The sequence below is a fragment of the Oncorhynchus gorbuscha genome, linkage group LG03, assembly GCF_021184085.1.
Source record: "Oncorhynchus gorbuscha isolate QuinsamMale2020 ecotype Even-year linkage group LG03, OgorEven_v1.0, whole genome shotgun sequence".
Classification (NCBI taxonomy): Eukaryota; Metazoa; Chordata; class Actinopteri; order Salmoniformes; family Salmonidae; genus Oncorhynchus; species Oncorhynchus gorbuscha.
The window spans coordinates 15,424,088-15,445,734 of NC_060175.1; the positions used below are offsets into that span (position 1 = coordinate 15,424,088).

Below are 21,647 nucleotides of genomic sequence, written 5' to 3' on the forward strand. Positions count from 1 at the left end.
TGTGTGTGTGTGTGTGTGTGTGTGTGTGTGTGTGTGTGTGTGTGTGTGTGTGTGTGTGTGTGTGTGTGTGTGTGTGTAAAAGGCAAAACTGCTCCTAGATCGGCGTTCATAATCAACTATCTTTTATGAATATGGGCCCAAGTTTTGTCGACTCCAGACCTAGCGGTGGGGACACCCTTATCCACATATTCTTTAATCTGTCTCCCCATTTCAGTATTGCATTAAAAAAACATCAACATCTTTTTAAATGTAAAGTATTGTAGTTGTAGCTGAGGTCAGAGGTCAGCCCACATGGCTACATTGAGCTTTTCCTGGCTACTTCTGAATTTTCTCTTCTTCCTCCCAAAGTGTGCACTTGTTCAATTCCCTTTACTGATTTAAAAATACCATGGTGGAACCTCCCCATTCACCTTTACATTGCAAATACAAGTCTCATATGTAAAGACACCATAAACTTATGTGGAGACACACGCGATAGGTAGGTTCAACCACCAGAGGGTGGCAAAGGCTTGAAAAACCCAAGAAATAGGATCTAAAAAGCTAAGTATTTCCCAGTGTCTTTCTTACTTTTTATTTTCTATTTCCCACAGATCACGAGCTATGGGCCAGTGAGCACAAAGTATAAATTATTAGCCTTCCAAAACTGTATAGGTGAAACCATATACAGAATACGCTTCTAAGTGTTTTGCACTGACAGATGTTCTATTGGAGTTATTTTACGGAAAACTTTCCTCACGATGTGTATCGTGGCTTAAAGGTAGACTGCATTCAACTTGAAGGGACTCCATTAGTGTAGTTCCTTCCTGTATCCTTGTAAGGGGTGTAAAGCAGTACAAAAACTACATTAACTAGAGAGAGAGGGAAAGACATGCGGGTTGAAGCTCCGCGTTCTAAATCGGGGTAACTGCTGTGCTGTTTCACCTGCTGCCTAGTAACAGATGCAGCGCATTTACAGCTAGACTATAGCGTGACAGACATTCCTTTCTCGCGACTACCTTGTTGTGTTACAAATTGCAACCCTATTCCGTATGTGGTGCGCAGGTTAGCGTTTTTCGTCATGAAGCTTGTTCTGGAGGAAGCTCTGCAGCGTAGTCACAAGCTGGCACAGCCACTAAGTCATACATACAATCAGAACCATAAACTCAACCACACTACTAAGACTAATGCCTATAACCCAAACCTTAAATTAAGACTAAAAAGCACATTTTTGTTTTCATGAATTTTAACAATATTGTCAATTTTGACTTTGCAGCTGGCCTACCTAAGGGGAAATCGCGCAGTTCTGCCTCCAGCACAAGACTCATGACAATAAACGTCAACCTGCATGTATAATGCACTACTTTTGACCAGAGCAACCAGAAACCTATAGGGCCCTGACCAAAAGTGCAGGGAATAGGGTGCCATTTGGTATGGACCCTCTGGTCTCTGTACTAAGAGCACACTCCCCTTACCCCTCAGGAATTCACATTTTGTCTGCCTCAGGCTCTTCGGAGTAATTGGCAGATAGGGTTGTTATTGATTAAGTTTCAGAGCCCCATACTGCATCCTCACCTACAGCATGGTGTTAACTTCTTTAGAGGAAGGGCCATATGCTAAGAGCCCAAGAACGAGGTCAATATAGTTTGTATCCCAAATGGCTCCCTATTCCCTATATAGTGCACTCCTGTTGACCAGGGCCCATAGTGGTCTAATAGTGAAAAGAGTACTGTTTCTGGCCTAGTGAGACGGTTGGGATGGTTGTCTCCTATAAAACAGTTTATAGGTTATTGATGATCCTATTACACTGGCAATTTTAATCTCAAAGTGGACTGAGTTGCTATTTCTCAGCACTTTTATAAAGTAGGCCTATGTTTCACCTTTCTTCATTGAATGTGTTTTTTATATACTAAAACAAAAGGGATACATATCGTCTTTCCTTTAACCTTTTGAGGTGCAAAACTGTAGTGGACTATTAGGCTATAATGTAAATTAATCATTTAGAGTTTCCCTCTGGTAGAATTCAATATCATCACTAAAGAGGGATTGTACTGTAATACATTTTGGCTAATGAAATTGGGATATTTAGATCTACCACCATTAGATACAATGCAACATCATACAAATTGTGTATGTTTCATACAAGTGTAAAGAACAAGTTACAACATGATATTGTGGCTCCCGAGTGGCACAGCGGTCTAAGTCACTGCATTTCAGTGCTTGAGGCGTCACTACAGACACCCTGGTTTGAATCCAGACTGTATCGCAACCGGCCGTGATTTGGAGTCCCATAGGGTGGTGCACAATTGGCCCAGTGTCAACAGGGTTTGGCCGGTGTAGGCCGTTATTGTAAATAAGAATTTGTTCTTAACTGACTTGCCTAGTTATATTAAAAAAAAATACAAAATAAATTGTGGTGACCTTAACCCAACACCTAGTGGCTGGTTAAGGTGTTGGTTTGACAGTTGCTGGACCTGGGTTTGAGTTCCGTTTGGGACTACCCCCCCTGAATTCCCTACACTGGTGTCAGAAGTGGGATGGCACCTGAGGCCATCGGAGGAGCATGGTGAGCGACTCGGTAAAGAGAAGCATGAGGACACACTCTCCTGAAGGAAGGGGATATTATATAACCTAGCAACCTCATCAAATGGTTTGGGCATAATGGTTAAGGTGTTGGCTGACCATTTTTATTTCACTAGTCAAGTCAGTTAAGAACAAATTTTTATTTACAATGACGGCCTATCCCGGCCAAACCCTAACGACTATGGGTCTCCCAGTCACGGCCGGCTGTGATACAGCATGGAATCAAACCAGGGTTTATAGTGATGCCTCTAGCACTGAGATGCAGTGCCTTACCGACGCCTGCGCCACTCGGGAGCCACAATTGCTGGACTGGTGTCTGAGTCCAGGTTGTGGCTACCCCGAATTCGCTACAATATCAATATTTTTTTTTATCAGAGAAAACATCAAACCTAAACCATGGTCAATAATATTAAAATATAAGATTAAAATATTTGACCCATCAAAAACATCGTAAAGAGTAGTTTGATTTGGTAGGCTACTGCAGCCTTTGATTCATGTTAAATCGGGATGTCTGTCAATAGAATGATTTCTACACTTTATTGTGATTTTTATGAAGAAATATGAAAGTCCAGGACCAATTAACTATTTTCATCGTCAAAAAAAAATGTTGGCCCCACTGCACCAACTTTGTTCATTAATGAAAATAATTGTGCTCAATTAACTTTCGAGTATGATATTGCAAAACATCTTGGAATAGGAGAGAGAGTTGGAGGAGGGGGCTGGGTCTCCTGCCTTACCCCTATCTCTTTACACGACTGCCAACCCGTCTATAGAGTTATTCCAGGAATGTGTTGAACATGGCTGCCGCGATGAAGGCACAGAAAACTGGACTGTTGGAACTTCGAGTTACCGTGGACCGTTGGATTCGTGTATTAGCCACACTTACGGAGGAGACTTTAACCGTGAGCCCCGGAGAGGTCGCCGAAGAACCAGTGAAACCCAACCCAACTCCCGCCGGTGACATTAATGGAGACCCAGCCAACCTCAGCTCCTTTCCCGTCCCAGAAACGATCACCAACGTTAAGCGCACGGTGAGAGTTACAAAGCAAGATGTGGGAGGACTTGGAATTAGTATTAAAGGTAAGTCCAACATGGCGCTAATAAACAACACTCTAAAAAGTGTATTTGGTCCCTTTCCTAAATGTAACTATGTAAACTACCCGACACTTGGATTAGAATGACCTAAAAGTAAATGCTGAAAGTAGCCTACTAAAATTATCCCTCACCGAAGACTTCAACTCTTCAAAGGTCAGTCATTGGGTTGAAGGTTTTCGTGCTGTATGTAATTGCACTAGATAGACTACGCCTATTTATCAAAGTTCTAACAGCAGAAACCTATTGAAAGAACACCTCACAAACTATTCTCACCAAGACCAGCCATATCAGTTCATCATGAAAGTATCCCAATAACCCGTGCAACGTTGCAAGCAACTATTTATTCAGACATTTTATTTTGATGACCTGATTCTTCTCTCTGTAAACACGTTATATGACAGGGTAAAGATCGACGACTAGGAACGTTCGAAGTTGGTAAGGTTGTAATGGTAACTTTTAGTGAAAGCTAGTCTATCTGCCATGCAGTCATGGCATATAGTAAACTCTTCATATAGAAATAAAAGCTGATGTTATGCAAGCACCGCTGTGAAACAGTTCCATGATGTCATGGGAGTGAAATGTCTAATGTAGTCCTGTGGGGATTTGGAGCCATAGTCTGAAATCCATACCAAAAGCTGACATTTAAGATGATATGGCAGTCTACTACATCAAACAAGTAGGCTAAGGTCCATATGTCATATTGAATTAGAACATCTATTTATTACATGATTTTTCTTTCAAATACTGTGTTTACAAGTTATTACTCCCAACATCAAAATGTCTCAGAATAGTCCATTGTCTTTTTCAAGTATTCCTCAATCAAAGTTATGGCTCAAACATGTGATTGGGAGGCAATGATCTACCTGCTTACTGCGTCATCGAAATCGAAAAGGAAATAAATAAAAACATTTGAGACACCCTTTTCATGTAGGCTACTGGATCATCTATTGTACACCACCCAGCGCACCATTGGAAATGAGATCCTGCTCTCAATTGGGCTCCCCTTGATTCAATACAAGTTAATAAAACATCTGTATATATATATATATATATATATATATATATATGTTTTAACTGTAGCGTGCACATGCAATTGGATGCATTGAAGAAACATGCTTGTAGGAAGAGCAAGACTTTTCAGGTCTCAAGCAGAAAATACAGTATTTCTAAGAATACTACTCTACTCTTGTTTGAGCTTGAGAGGGTGTGTGTGTGTGTGTGTGTGTGTGTGTGTGTGTGTGTGTGTGTGTGTGTGTGTGTGTGTGTGTGTGTGTGTGTGTGTGTGTGTGTGTGTGTGTGTGTGTGTGTGTGTGTGTGTGTGTGTGTGTGTGTGTGAAGGGGGTGAGGGGAGTTCAACCTCTTCAAAATCACTTGATCAAGAGAATAACATTCCTGTGCTCAGTTATGTTTAGTAGCGCCCAGGCTGATAAACTATTTTCCTCCACAAGCTTCTGCCCACCTGTAAGAACAGGCAGCTGCCACTCAGATCTCCCAACATGGTGTCTCAGATCTCCCAACATGGTGTGGTGGCCTATAGCCTCAGCTGTCACTCAAATCTCCCAACATGGTGTGGTGGCCTATAGCCTCAGCTGTCACTCAGATCTCCCAACATGGTGTGGTGGCCTATAGCCTCAGCTGTCACTCAGATCTCCCAACATGGTGTGATGGCCTATAGCCTCAGCTGTCACTCAGATCTCCCAACATGGTGTGATGGCCTATAGCCTCAGCTGTCACTCAGATCTCCCAACATGGTGTGGTGGGCTATAGCCTCAGCTGTCACTCAGATCTCCCAACATGGTGTCGTGGGCTATAGCCTCAGCTGTCACTCAGATCTCCCAACATGGTGTGGTGGGCTATAGCCTCAGCTGTCACTCAGATCTCCCAACATGGTGTGGTGGCCTATAGCCTCAGCTGTCACTCAGATCTGCCAACATGGTGTGGGGCCTATAGCCTCAGCTGTCACTCAGATCTCCCAACATGGTGTGGTGGCCTATAGCCTCAGCTGTCACTCAGATCTCCCAACATGGTGTGGTGGGCTATAGCCTCAGCTGTCACTCAGATCTCCCAACAATGGTGTGGTGGGCTATAGCCTCAGCTGTCACTCAGATCTCCCAACATGGTGTGGTGGGCTATAGCCTCAGCTGTCACTCAGATCTCCCAACATGGTGTGGTGGGCTATAGCCTCAACTGTCACTCAGATCTCCCAACATGGTGTGGTGGGCTATAGCCTCAGCTGTCACTCAGATCTCCCAACATGGTGTGGTGGGCTATAGCCTCAGCTGTCACTCAGATCTCCCAACATGCTGTCACTCAGATCTCCCAACATGGTGTGGTGGGCTATAGCCTCAGCTGTCACTCAGGTCTCCCAACATGCTGTCACTCAGATCTCCCAACATGGTGTGGTGGCCTATAGCCTCGCATTCCTTTTGATGTTTAAAACGGCAGCAGAGCTGGTTAGTAAAATACCTCTCAGTCTAGTCAATGACACACACATGAACATATGCACTATACACACACATACACATGGATTTAGTACTGTAGATATGTGGTAGAGTAGGGGCCTGAGGGCACACAGTGTGTTGTGAAATCTGCAAATGTATTGTAATGTTTTTAAAATTGTATTAACTTCTATCATATAAAATAAGGCACCGTCATCAAACATCAATGGCTTTGTTTATCATGACTGTTGTGAATAATGCTTATCATGGAGAGACGCTATGGCAGGGAGCTGGGCGATATGTGCAGAAATCCATATTGCGATAAATGACCTGAATTGATGCGATAACTGCAAATAGAATGAAAAGTTTATAACATTCATTTGCACCACAGTTTATTTTATATATATATATTTTTTTAATTCTTTAAACTACTGTCATCCAGGACCTCTATCAGGTGGTGTCAGAGGAAGAGACAAAAAATGACCAAAGACTCCAGCCATCCAATCCATAGACTGTTCGCTCTGCTACCGTCTCAAAAACGGTACCAGAGCATTGGCTCTTAGACCAACAGGCTCAGAGACAGCTTCTACCCCTAAGCCATAAGACAGCTAAATAGCCAGACTGCTAAGTAGTCAATTAATGGTACCGGAATGATCTGCACTGACCCTACACACACTCACTAGACTATATATAGACACTAAATTGACACTGCCCAAAAGACTTGAAAATGTCTTTCTAACAATAATCAACAACCATCTTGACAGAGCTTGAAGAATCTGTTTAAATAATAATGGGAACATATTGTACAATCCAGGTGTGGAAAGCTCTTAGAGACTTACCCAGAAAGAGTCACAGCTGTAATCACTGCCGAAGATGATTTTAACATGTATTGATTCTGGGGGTTGAATACTTCTCTAATCAAGATACTGTATATTAGTGGTTTATTTTTTATTAATAAAAAAAATGTTAGAATTTTTCTTCCACTTTGATAGAGTATTTTGTGTAGATAATTCACACAAAAAAAGACAATTAAATACATTTTAATCCCACTTAGTAACACAACAAAATGTGGAAAAAGTCAAGGGGTGTGAATACTTTCTGAAGGCACAGTACATACAGTTGAAGTTTACATACACCTTAGCCAAATAAATTTAAATTAAATTTTTCACAATTCCTGACATTTAATCCTAGTAGAAATTCCCTGTCTTAGGTCAGTTAGGATCACCACTTTATTTTAAGAATGTGAAATGTCAGAATAATCACATTCCCAGTGTTTCAGAAGTTTACATACACTCAATTAGTATTTGGTAGCATTGCCTTTAAATTGTTCAACTTGGGTCAAATGTTTCGGGTAGCCTTCCACAAGCTTCCCACAATAATTTGGGTGAAAGGACATTTCTCCAAAAAGTACAATCTTTGTTATCGCATCAAAACTGTTCAAACCGTAGTCTGGCTTTTTTATGGCAGTTTTGGAGCAGTGGCTTCTTCCTTGCTGAGTGGCCTTTCAGGTTATGTCAATATAGGACCACTTACATATCTGTTCAATCTAACCCTGGAATGTAAGGAATTTCTGAACATCGGGAAATCAGCATTTGTCCTACCAATTTTTAAAAGGGGGAGATCAAACTATTTTAAATAATTATAGGCCAATCTCAAAGCTATCACCCCTGGTGAAAATACTTGAAACCCTTGTGAGTGAACAGCTAAAAGAGTTTTTATTTAGTAACTATATTTTATCAATGTACCAATCGGGGTTCAGGAAGAAGCATAGCACAATTACAGCAGCCATGAAGGTTTTAAATGATACCACTGAAGCCCTTGACAAAAAACATCACTGTGTCTCACTTTTTATTGATCTCGCTAAGGCTTTTGATACAGTTGATCGTGCTATACTAAGGCAGAGAGTGTAGGTCTTTCAGAGCATGCAGTTGCATGGTTTGCTAACTATCTGTTTTGATAGAACTCAGTGCACTCAATTTGATGGGCTTATGTCTGTTAAATTGGCTGTCTTTAATGGTGTGCCCCAAGGCTCTGCTCTGTACTTGGTCCTCTCTTATTTACAATGTATATAAATTATTTTGACAAACATTTCCAAAATGCGCAACTTCATTTTTATGCTGATGATACTGTTATTTACTGTTGTGCCTCGTCTCTTACAAAAGCTTTCCAGAACATGCAAACTGCTTTTTATACTGTTCAACATACCTTGTGTCAATTGAAGCTTATCCTCAATACTGACAACTAAACTAATGGTGTTTTCTAAAGCAAGAAATATACCTCAACCTTTCACCTTTAACTACCTGTCAGGGCAAGGAGATTGAGGTTGTAACCTCATATAAATATCTTGGCATTTTAATTGATGAAGGCCTCTCTTTTCAATTGCATATTCAACAACTTACAAAAAAATTGAAGCTGAAATTGGGATTTCATTTTACAATAAGGCCTGTTTTTCTTTTGAAGCCAGAAGGAGGCTAGTATCAGCTACATTTATGCCTTTACTAGACTATGGGGATATTTTATATATGAATGCTTCCGCTCAGTGTTTGAGATCAATTGGCACCCTTTACCATGGCACTTTGAGATTTATTTTAAACTGCAAAACCCTTACCAACACTGCACTTTGTATACCAGGGTTGGCTGGCCTTCTCTAGTCACTCGTAGGCTCAGGCACTGGTATACTTTTCTTTAAAAAGCCATTTGGGGTTTACTACCTTTTTATTTGGGCATTTTTATTGTTCAGAGATGTGGTGGGTACTCTCTTCGTTCGCTGGACTTTATCCTGCTAACTGTTCCAAATGTCCGAACTGAATTTGGTAAAAGGGCTTTTATGTACTCTGAGCTATCGTCTTGGAACACCTTACAAAATACTTTTAAACTGGAAGAACTTGTCCCGATTGGTGTTTTTAAATCACTGATGAATGATCTTGGGACTGATTCCCTGACCTGTCAATGTTTTTAATTTGCTGTGTTTGATTTTGTTATACTCTTGTGAATTCTATGGTGTTGACTAGATTACTTGTAGTTTTTCATGTTTGTCTGTAATTGTTGTAATGACTTGGTGCTGCCTATCTTGGACGCTCTTAAAAAAGAGATTTAAAATCTCAATGAGCCCTTCCAGGACTCATTTTACTGTGGATGTAGATACTTTTGTACCTGTTTCCTCCAGCATCTTCACAAGGTCCTTTGCTGTTGTTCTGGGATTGATTTGCACTTTTTGCACCAAAGTTCGTTCATCTCTAAGAGACAGAGCGCGTCTCCTTCCTGAGTGGTATGACAGCTGCTTTTTCCCATGGGGTTTATACTTGCGTACTATTGTTTGTACAGATGAACGTGGTACCTTCAGGCGTTTGGAAATTGCTCCCAAGGATGAAGCAGACTTGTGGAGGTCTTGGCTGATTTCTTTTGATTTTCCCATGATGCCAAGCAAAGAGGCACTGAGTTTGAAGGTAGGCCTTGAAATACATCCACAGGTACACCTCCAATTGACTCAAATTATGTCAATTAGTCTATCAGGAGCTTCTAAAGCCACAACATCATTTTCTGGAATTTTCCAAGCTGTTTAAAGGCACAGTCAACTTAGTGTATTTAAACCTCTGACCCACTGGAATTGTGATACAGTGAAATAATCTGTCTGTAAACAATTGTTGGAAAACTTACTTGTGTCATGCACAAAGTAGATGTCCTAACTGACTTGCCAAAACTATAGTTTGTTGACGAGAAATTTGTGGAGTGGTTGAAAAACGAGTTATGTAAACTTTCAACTTCAACTGTATATACCTCAAATACTTCGTACCTCTGCACATTTATCTGGTACTAGTACTCCCTGTACAGTGCATTCGCAAAGTATTCAGACCCCTTGACCTTTCCACATACATGTGCATGTGTCTGCTCAAACGGTCAGAAACAGACTCCATGAGGGTGGTATGAGGGCCTGACGTCCACAGGTGGGTGTTGAGCTTACAGCCCAACACCGTGCAGGACGTTTGGCATTTGCCAGAGAACACCAAGATTGGCAAATTCGCCACTGGCGCCCTGTGCTCTTCACAGATGAAAGCAGGTTCACACTGAGTACATCTGACAGACGTGACAGAGTCTGTAGACGCTGTGGAGAACGTTCTGCTGCCTGCAACATCCTCCAGCATAACTGGTTTGGCGGTGGGTCAGTCATGGTGTAGGGTGGCATTTCTTTGGGGGGCCGCACAGCCCTCCTTGTGCTCGCCAGAGGTAGCCTGACTGCCATTAGGTACCGAGATGAGAGCCTCAGACCCCTTGTGAGACCATATGCTGATGCGGTTGGCCCTGGGTTCCTCCTAATGCAAGACAATGCTAGACCTCATGTGGCTGGAGTGTGTCAGCAGTTCCTGCAAGATGAAGGCATTGATGCTATGGACTGGCCCGCCCGTTCCCCAGACCTGAATCCAATTGAGCACATCTGGGAAATCATGTCTCACTCCATCCACCAACGCCACGTTGCACCACTGACTGTCCAGGAGTTGGCGGATGCTTTAGTCCAGGTCTGGGAGGAGATCCCTCAGGAGACCATCCGCCACCTCATCAGGAGCATGCTCAGGTATTGTAGGGAAGTCATACAGGCACGTGGAGGCCACACACACTACTGAGCCTCATTTTGACTTGTTTTAAGGACATTACATCAAAGTTGGATCAGCCTGTAGTGTGGTTTTCCACTTTAATTTTGAGTGTGACTCCAAACCCAGACCTCCATGGGTTGATAAATTTGATTTCCATTGATCATTTTTGTGTGATTTTGTTGTCAACACATTCAACTATGTAAAGAAAAAAGTATTTAATAAGAATATAGTCAGAATCAATAAAGTGTTTTGCGTTCCTCATTGAATTGTTAGTCAAACCGTCTATTCACACTGTGGGAACAAAGGAGTGATGTCCTCCTGAAAGGTTGTAGTTTGCCCAGATACAGGGACCAGACTCTACAGCTGACTTAAGGGGAATTCTGAAGAGCACTCGTCTGGTGGTCTATACTGTACTATGCAGATGATATACTGTAGTATGTTAGCGTGTCCGTCCAGGGGTTTTGGCAGCTGTCCCAGCCAGTTAAGCATTATATGGGTGAAAGTGTACTGACCAGGTCCTGGGGTGATTATTGGCATCCAATGGCTTGTATTTGCACTGTCCTGGGGGCAGGGTAAGAGGTCCAGAGTGTTTTGTGTAATTACAGTGAAAGAAGCTTACGTGATAATTGGCTATAGTTTCTCTGGTACAAATGCTCAATGAAAAAGCTTAAGATATTATTTTAAGATTCACGGTGTGGGCCCTTGGACCTTTGAGACTTATACGGTTAAGAGGTGGCTCAAGTCTGTGCATAAAATATTCAGACACTTATTGTCCTCTACACTCTCACATGCAAGCTTTACAAAAGATCTATGTTAATGTAGGCCTCAGCATTACAAAGATCTGAGTTAATGTAGGCCTCAGCATTACAAAGATCTGAGTTAATGTAGGCCTCAGCATTACAAAGATCTGAGTTAATGTAGGCCTCAGCATTACAAAGATCTGAGTTAATGTAGGCCTCAGCATTACAAAAGAACTGAGTTAATGTAGGCCTCAGCATTACAAAAGATCTGAGTTAATGTAGGCCTCAGCATTACAAAAGATCTGAGTTAATGTAGGCCTCAGCATTACAAAAGATCTGAGTTAATGTAGGCCTCAGCATTACAAAAGATCTGAGTTAATGTAGGCCTCAGCATTACAAAAGATCTGAGTTAATGTAGGCCTCAGCATTACAAAAGATTTGAGTTAATGTAGGCCTCAGCATTACAAAGATCTGAGTTAATGTAGGCCTCAGCATTACAAAGATCTGAGTTAATGTAGGCCTCAGCATTAAAAAGATCTGAGTTAATGTAGGCCTCAGCATTACAAAGATCTGAGTTAATGTAGGCCTCAGCATTAAAAAGATCTGAGTTAATGTAGGCCTCAGCATTACAAAAGATCTGAGTTAATGTAGGCCTCAGCATTACAAAAGATCTGAGTTAATGTAGGCCTCAGCATTACAAAAGATCTGAGTTAATGTAGGCCTCAGCATTACAAAAGATCTGAGTTAATGTAGGCCTCAGCATTACAAAAGATCTGAGTTAATGTAGGCCTCAGCATTACAAAAGATTTGAGTTAATGTAGGCCTCAGCATTACAAAGATCTGAGTTAATGTAGGCCTCAGCATTACAAAGATCTGAGTTAATGTAGGCCTCAGCATTAAAAAGATCTGAGTTAATGTAGGCCTCAGCATTACAAAGATCTGAGTTAATGTAGGCCTCAGCATTACAAAAGATCTGAGTTAATGTAGGTCTCAGCATTACAAAAGATCTGAGTTAATGTAGGTCTCAGCATTACAAAAGATCTGAGTTAATGTAGGCCTCAGAATTACAAAGATCTGAGTTAATGTAGGCCTCAGCATTACAAAGATCTGAGTTAATGTAGGCCTCAGCATTACAAAGATCTGAGTTAATGTAGGCCTCAGGAGCCGAATTCCTAACAAAGGCTGAATTCCAAACATCACACACGTCAAGTCCTGCTCCAGGTGTTGTAATTCAAAAAACATGTAAGATGTCCTTTTAAGTGTGATTATTTTCCCTTATAACTAATATGACGCATGGTCAAATAAATAGCGTGGAAATTATGTTAAAATCAGAACAATGACATCTGATTATATTTCTTTGGTGAAAATCACATTTAATAAACTCCTTGGGGTATGAATTCTTGCTATTTAAGTATTGCGCAATATTCAGTGTGATTTCTTTGTTTAGAATTTCACATTCAACTTGATTGCCAAGAATGTAGTCAATGAAATATTGCCCCAGAAGCTTATGATTGGTTCATGATCTAATCTAAAAGTCTATTTGGAGTTTGTTCCTTGGTGATTTCTATTTGATCACCTGGTGATATTAGTCTGGATACATTTTTCTGCAATTTCTGTTTTTATCAGTTGAATCACTGAGGATATTTTTTCCTGCTGTCTCTCGCCTCAAATGCCTCTCACACAATTCATCAGAGGGCAGAATCTCAACTTGGTGGGCATTATTTCTGCACCTCAATCACCAAACAAACAAACATCAAATGTCACTCTAGCGTGCACCGCTAGACCTAGACAGACATAAAAGGCATAGATCATGTTGACAGCGGAGGGAGTCACCGTCTATACCACTGGGATTGAGATGCATGGGCATTTTTTATTGAAGGCACCTGGCTCTAGTCTCAGAAAGATGATGCACAATGTAAATCTGTGGAATCGCACGTATGAGCCAACCTGTGAAAGATATATTCTGAATGAATTTGATTTAATCCTCTTTCTGTACATTTCTCAGCCGTTTTAAGGACGAGACCTAACTGGCCTTGACAATATTTACCAAGAAAGGGCCCCTTGGAAGTAGCAGATTCATCAGTCTATGAACTGAGCTTCATTATCCTGTTAGAGAGAAGAGACTGCAGCAGGGCAAAGTGGATGACTGGTGTCCTCGTATGTTCTAAAACTGCAGTCTTAATGGGGAACTTATCCCTTGCTCAGCTTTTCGAAAGAACTGCTTGAGCACGGCTTTGCCTTCAGAAAGTATTCAAACCCCTTGACTAAATCCACATTTTGTTGTGTTACAGACCGAATTCAAAATGGATGAAATATATTTTTTTGCCCACCCATCTACAAACAATACCCCATAATGACAAAGTGAAAACATGTTTTTAGAAATGTTTGCAAATTTATTATATCTAATTTACATAAGTACTCCCACCCCTGAGTCAATGCTTTGTAGAAGCACCTTCAGCGGAGATTACAGCTGTGAGTTTTTCTGGATATGTCCCTAAGAGCTTTCCACACCTGTATTGTGCAACATTTTCCCATTTATTATTTTCAAAACTCTTCAATCTCTGTTAAATTGGTTGTTGATCATCGCTAGACAGTCATTTTCAGATCTTGCCATAGTTTTTCAAGCAGTCAATGAGCAAAAGCCTCTTTGGCCTTTTGGGTGGAATGTTATTTATATTTATCTGAATGTAATAATTAAAGATGATTTAGAAAACCTGATGAAATTGTGGTATTTCTATGTCAAACAGTTTTGTTATATTTCAGTCTTATGTGATGTATGCAAAGTGTAATAGTGGGATGCAAACTCAAAATTGAATAAATGTCAACTCAATATGTTTGTTTCTCTCTGGCAACTGAGTTAGGAAGAACGCCTGTATTGTTTTAGTGACTGGGTGTATTGATACACCATCCAAAGTGTAATGAATAACTTCACCATGCTCAAAGGGATATTCAATGTCTGTTAATTTTATTTTTACCCATCTACCAATAGGTGCCCTTCTTTGCGAGGCATTGGAAAACCTCCCTGGTCTTTGTGGTTGAATCTGTGTTTGAAATTCACTGCTCTACTGAGGGACCTCAAAGATAATTGAGATGAGGTAGTCATTCAAAAATCATGTTAAACACTTATTGCACACAGTGAGTCAATGCAACTTGTGACTTGTTAAGCACATGTTTTTCTCCTGAACTTATTTAGTCTTGCCATAAGAACGGGGTTGAATACTTGACTCAAGACATTTCAGCTTTTCATTTTTAATGAATTTGTAAATATTTAGAAAAACATAATTCCCCTTTGACATTATGGGGTATTGGGTACAGGCCAGTGACCAAAAAATATATATTTAATCCATTTTAAATTCAGGCTGTAACACAACAAAATGTGGAATTAGTCAAGGGGTGTGAATAGTTTCTGAAGTGCCCACCTGAATTATTGGCACCGTTTGTCATGCATAGGTGTAATAGGTGGCAGGGAAGTAAGGCGCAGGAGAGTCAAATGGAGTGTAAAATGGAGTCTTTTAATAAAGTCCACAGAGTGTGTTCCATAACACTAAATGTACATAAACAAACAAACAAACATGGGTACGAGGACCCGACGCGCACCTATACAACAATCACACTACACTGACAATAAAACAATCTCTGACAAAGACATGAGGGGAAACAGAGGGTTAAATACACAACAGGTAATGAATGGGATTGAAAACAGGTGTGTGGGAAGACGAGACAAAACCAATGGAAAATGAAAAAAGGATCAATGATGGCTAGAAGACCGGTGACGTCGAACGCCGAGCACCGAGCACCGCCCGAACAAAGAGAGGCAACAACCCCCCCCCTGCGTCGACACCGGCCTCAGGGAAGACCCGGAGGGCGAGGTGCAGGGCGATCCGGATGGAGACGACGGAATTCTGATAACATGGAAGGATCTAACACGTCCTCCACCGGAACCCAGCATCTCTCCTCCGGCCCGTACCCCTTACCAGTCCACGAGGTACTGAAGGCCCCTCGCCCGACGTCTCAAATCCAAAATGGATCGAACAGAGTACGCCGGAACCCCCTCGATGTCTAGAGGAGGCGGAGGAACATTACGCACGCGTCGAAGGGGCAGGTTTCGGGTCGAGAGCCAGACCCAGTCCCCTGGTGCGAACACTGGGGCCTCACTGCGGCGACGGTCTGCGCCAATTTTCTGGCGCCTTATGGCACGCTGAAGGTGGACGTGGGCTGCCTCCCAGGTCTCCTCAGTGTGCCGAAACCAATTGTCCACCGCAGGGGCCTCGGTCTGGCTCTGATGCCAAGGAGCCAGAACCGGCTGATACCCTAATACACATTGAAAGGGAGTAAGGTTAGTGGAGGAGTGACGTAGCGAGTTCTGAGCCATCTCTGCCCAGGGCACGAACTTCGCCCACTCCCCCGGCCAATCTTGGCACTAAGACCGTTGAAACCTACCCACATCCTCGTTAACTCTCTCCACCTGCCCATTACTCTCGGGGTGAAAACCTGAGGTAAGACTAACCGAGATCCCCAGACGCTCCATGAACGCCTTCCAGACCCTTGATGTGAACTGGGGACCCCGATCAGACACTATATCCTCAGGCATCCCATAGTGCCGGAAAACGTGTGTAAACAGGGCCTCTGCAGTTTGTAAGGCCGTTATGAGACCTGGCAAAGGGAGGAGAATACAGGACTTTGAAAACCGATCCACAACGACCAGGATCATGGTGTAACCCTGTGAAGGTGGAAGATCAGTCAAAAAATCCACCGACAGGTGTGACCACGACCGTTGAGGAACGGGTAGAGGTTGTAGCTTACCTCTGGGCAGGTGTCTAGGAGCCTTGCACTGGGCGCACACCGAGCAGGAAGAAACATAAATCCTCACGTCCTTAGCTAAAGTGGGCCACCAGTATCTCCCGTCAAGACCAGCTGGACACTCAGGGGGAGAAGGCTCTGCATGTGACGCCCGCTCAAAGTCCACGTCCAGCTCCCACACTACAGGCGCCACCGGACACGAAGCTGGGAGTATGGGAGTGGGATCCATGGACCGCTCCTCTGTGTCATACAGCCGAGACAATGCGTCTTCCTTAACGTTCTGGGAGCCTGGTCTGTAAGAAAGAGTAAACACAAAACGAGTGAAAAACATGGCCCACCTTGCCTGGCGAGGATTCAATCTCTTCGCCTGCCGGATATACTCCAGATTGCGGTGGTCAGTCCAGATGAGAAAAGGGTGTTTAGCCCCCTCTAGCCAATGCCTCCACACCTTCAAAGCTTCTACGACAGCTAACAGCTCTTGGTTCCCCACATCATAGTTTCGCTCCGCCGGGCTGAGCTTCAGTGGCGTACCCGAACGCTGAGAGAGCACTGCTCCTATCCCAGCTTCGGATGCGTCCACCTCCACTATAAATGGCAAAGAGGGATCCGGATGAGCCAGCACAGGCACCGAGGTAAACAGAGTCTTCAGGTGCTCAAAAGCCCTGTTCGCCTCAGCCGACCACTGCAAGCACACCGGGCCCCCCTTTAGCAGTGTGGTAATGGGAGCTGCCACCTGACCAAAACCCCAGATAAACCTCCGGTAGTAATTGGAAAACCCCCAAAAACGCTGCAACTCCTTTACCGTGGTTGGAGTCGGCCAATTACGCACGGCTGTAATGCGGTCGCTCTCCATCTCCACTCCTGAAGTGGAAATCCGATGCCCTAGGAAGGAGATGGATTGTTGGAAAAACAAGCATTTCTTAGACTTGACATATAGATCATGCTCCAACAGGCGACCAAGCACCCTGCGTACCAGGGACACATGCTCGGCGAGTGTAGCAGAGTATATCAGAATATCATCGATATACACCACTACACCCTGCCCGTGCAGGTCCCTGAATATCTCATCTACAAATGATTGGAAAACTGATGGAGCATTCATCAACCCATATGGCATGACCAGGTACTCATAATGACCTGAGGTGGTGCTAAATGCCGTCTTCCACTCATCACCCTTCTTAATACGCACCAGATTGTACGCACTCCTGAGATCCATTTTTTTGAAAAAACGTGCCCCGTGCATTAACTCAATAACCGTATTGATCAGAGGTAGCGGGTAACTATATTTCACTGTGATTTTATTAAGACCTCGATAATCAACGCACGGGCGTAAACCGCCATCCTTTTTTTCACAAAAAAGAAACTCGAAGAGACGGGTGAAATGGATGGCTGAATGAACCCCTGATGCAGGGATTCAGATACATATGTCTCCATAGCCTCCGTATCCGCTTGCGACAGGGGATACACGTGACTCTTGGGATATGCAGCGTCTACCAGGAGATCTATCGCACAATCCCCCCGTCGATGGGGTGGTAATTGAGTCGCCTTCTTTTTACAGAAGGCGAGAGCCAAATCGGCATATTCGGGGGGAATGCGCACGGTGGAGACCTGGTCTGGACTTTCCACCGTAGTAGCACCAACGGAAACCCCTAAACACCTACCTGAGCATTCTCGCGACCACCCCGTGAGAGCCCTCTGTGGCCAAGAAACAGTGGGGTTATGACAAACTAACCAGGGTAGGCCTAGCACCACAGAATACGCAGGAGAATCAATAAGAAAAAGCCTCATCTTCTCCTTGTGACCCTCCTGCGTTATCATACACAAAGGTGTGGTTACCTCCCTGATAAACCCTGACCCTAATGGTTGACTATCTAAGGCATGAATAGGGAAAGGCATATCCACAGGAACAATAGGGATCCCTAAACTATGAGCTAGACTTTTATTAATGAAATTCCCAGCCGCACCTGAATCTACTAGCGCCTTATACTGGGAATGCAGTGAAAAATCAGGAAAAGAGACAGAGACAAACATTAGTGCAGCAGAGGGCTCTGGATGAGAATGGTGCCTACTTACCTGGGGTGACACCAGAATGCCCTGCCTGCCCTCTCTATTCCCAGAGGAACCAACCTGGCACCGACCAGCAGTGTGCTCTCTGCGACCTTGAATGGTGCTCGAGCGGGAACCCCCTCCGTTCTCCCTGCGCACCATCCCTCCCAATTCCATAGGTTCGGGAGAGAGGGTGCGGGAGGATGGAACAACCAGACCCCAATCTAGACGTCCACGAGTAGCCAGCATGTTGTCCAGCTTGATGGACATGTCCACCAGCTGGTCGAAGGTGAGGGTGGTGTCTCTACAGGCCAGCTCCCGATGGACGTCCTCGCGTAGACTACAACGGTAATGGTCGATCAGGGCCCTGTCGCTCCATCCAGCGCCGGCAGCCAAGGTCCTAAACTCCAAAGCAAAATCCTGTGCACTCCTCGTCTCCTGCCTCAGATGATAGAGAAGCTCACCCGCCGCTTTGCCTTCAGGTGGGTGATCGAATACTATCCGGAATTGGCGGGGGAACTCCTCAAAATGGTCCAGCGCCGCATCCTCCCTACTACACACAGCGCTGGCCCATTCCAGAGCTCTCCCGGTGAGGCATGAGACGAGGGCGTAACTCTTCTCACGGTCAGATGTTTGTTCCACCATTGGGGAGCCAGAGCAGCGAACAGTTTTGACTGGGCTGAGCGGGAACTGTACTTCCTCAGTGGTAGGGAGGCGAGCAGGCCAGAGGTGGATGAACGCAGTGCCCTTATTTGGGTGTAGGGCCTGATCAGAGCCTGGAGGTACTGAGGTGCCGTTCCCCTCACAGCTCCGTAGGCAAGCACCATGGTCTTGTAGCGGATGCGAGCTTCAACTGGAAGCCAGTGGAGAGAGCGGAGGAGCGGGGTGACGTGAGAGAACTTGGGAAGGTTGAATTTTCCCATGATGTCAAGCAAAGAGGCACTGAGTTCGAAGGTAGGCCTTGAAATACATCCACAGTGACACCTCAAATTGACTCAAATGATGTCAATTTGCCTATCAGAAGCTTCTAAAGCCATGACATCATCACCGATTACCGACCATTTCGAATCCCACCGTACCTTCTCCGCTATGCAATCTGGTTTCTGAGCTGGTCATCAGCCACGCTCAAGGTTGTAAACGGTATCATAACTGCCATCGATAAGAGACAATACTGTGCAGCTGTATTCATCGACCTGGCCAAGGCTTTCGATTTTATCAATCACCACATTCTTATCGGCAGACTCAACAGCCTAGCTTTCAAATGACTGCCTCGCCTGGTTCACCAACTACTTCTCTGATAGAGTTCAGTGTGTCAAATCAGAGGGCCTGTTGTCCGGACCTCTGGCAGTCTCTATGGGGGTGTCACAGGGTTCAATTCTCGGGCCGACTCTCTTCTCTGTATACATCAATGATGTCGCTCTTGCTGCTGGTGATTCTCTGGTCCACCTCTACGCAGATGACACCATTCTGTATACCTCTGGCCCTCCTTTGGACACTGTGCTAACTAACCTCCAGACGAGCTTCAATGCCATACAACTCTCCTTCCGTGGCCTCCAACTGCTCTTAAATGCAAGTAAAACTAAATGCATGCTCTTCAACCGATCGCTGCCCACACCTGCCCGGCTGTCCAGCATCACTACCCTGGACAGTTCTGACTTAGAATATGTGGACAACTACAAATACCTAGGTGTCTGGTTAGACTGTAAACTCTCCTTCCAGAGTCACATTAAGCATCTCCAATCCAAAATTAAATCTAGAGTCGGCTTCCTATTTCGCAACAAAGCATCCTTCACTCATGCTGCCATACACTCTCGTAAAACTGACTATCCTCCCGATCCTTGACTTCGGCGATTTACAAAATAGCCTCCAACACTCTTCTCAGCAAACTGAATGTAGTCTATCTATTACAGTGCCATCTGTTTTTTCACCAAAGCTCCATATACTACCCACCACTGTGACTTGAATGCTCTTGTTGGCTGGCCCTCACTTCATATTCATCGCCAAACCCACTGGCTCCAGGTCATCTATAAGTCTTTGCTTGGTAAAGCCCCGCCTTATCTCAGCTCACTGGTCACCATACCAGCACCCACCTGTAGCACGCACTACAGCAGGTATATTTCACAGGTCACCCCCAAAAGCCAATTCCTTTTTTGGCCACTTTTCCTTCCAGTTCTCTGCTGCCAATGACTGGAACGAACTGCAAAAATCACTGAAGCTGGAGACTCATATCTCCCTCACGAACTTTAAGCACCAGGCGTCAGAGCAGCTCACAGATCATTGCACATGTTCATAGCCCATCCAACCATCCAACTACCTCATCCCCATACTGTTATTTATGTTGCTCCTTTGCACCCCAGTATCTTTACTTGCACAATAATCTTCTGCACATCTATCACTCTTATTTAATTGCTATATTTGAATTATTCTGCCACTATGGCCTATTTATTGCCTTACCTCCCTTATCCTACCTCATTCCCACACTGTATATAAACTTTTTCTATTGTATTATGGACTGTGTGTTTGTTTATTCAATGTGTAACTCTGTTTTGTTTGTGACACACTGCTTTGCTTTATCTTGGCCAGGTCGCAGTTGTAAATGAGAACTTGTTCTCAACTGGCTTACCTGGTTAAATAAAGGTGAAATAAATAAATCATATACTCACTTGTGGACTCCTCTTAAGCTTACCCCGCACATTTTCAATGGGGTTTAGGTCAGGGGACTGGGATGGCCATTGCAAAAGCTAGATTATAGGGTCAGTAGTTTTGGAGACTTGGTGACCCCAAGATGTAATCAACTTATACAATTCTCCAACTGTGATCTTTGGAGATTTGTTTTGCCACTTGAACCATCCTTCTCATTGTGCATGGAGGCAAAATACTCTTGCTTCATCACAGGTCCAGTTGTTTTAAATGTCTTCATTATTTTCCTCATAGTGGAGATGGGTATTTTCAGGCGTGTTGCTATCTCCTATATAGCCATTGCCTGATTTGTGAAGGTCAACAACATTTTGTCTCCTTTCACTTGTGTGTTCCCATGTTGATGGATGACTAAGAGAGTTTAGTGTGTCACCTCATATTTATACCCCAGTGAAACAGGAAGTCATGGATTACCACTTAAGATTTCCTAATACTCAGATGAACTTTAAAAAGTAAAATATGAATCAGAATATACATCAATTAGATTTTGTTCATAAGAATTTCTAGGTTGCCAATCATTTATTTTAACAATTTGAAAGATTACATTTTTTCACAGCCTTTTTTGTTCATTCTGTATTTACCTATGGTGCCAATATTTCAGGAGGGCACAGTATATATTATTAGTATGATGGTATAACTTTGAACAGGAAGTGTATCCACTGGAGTATTGGGAGAGAGTCGGG

At 43.5% G+C, this 21,647-nt stretch overlaps 1 protein-coding gene across 1 annotated transcript in view; it reads left to right on the forward strand.

Moving 5' to 3' along the window:
* The first annotated feature begins 3,271 nt into the window (after positions 1 to 3,271).
* LOC124026368 (alpha-1-syntrophin-like) overlaps positions 3,272 to 21,647 on the forward strand; it is a 68,118-nt gene continuing 49,742 nt past the window's right edge. Inside the window, exon 1 of the mRNA XM_046339394.1 lies at positions 3,272 to 3,639. Within this exon, the coding sequence (XP_046195350.1) occupies positions 3,357 to 3,639 (283 nt within the window). The 5' untranslated portion in view covers positions 3,272 to 3,356. The remainder of the gene's footprint in view (positions 3,640 to 21,647) is intronic.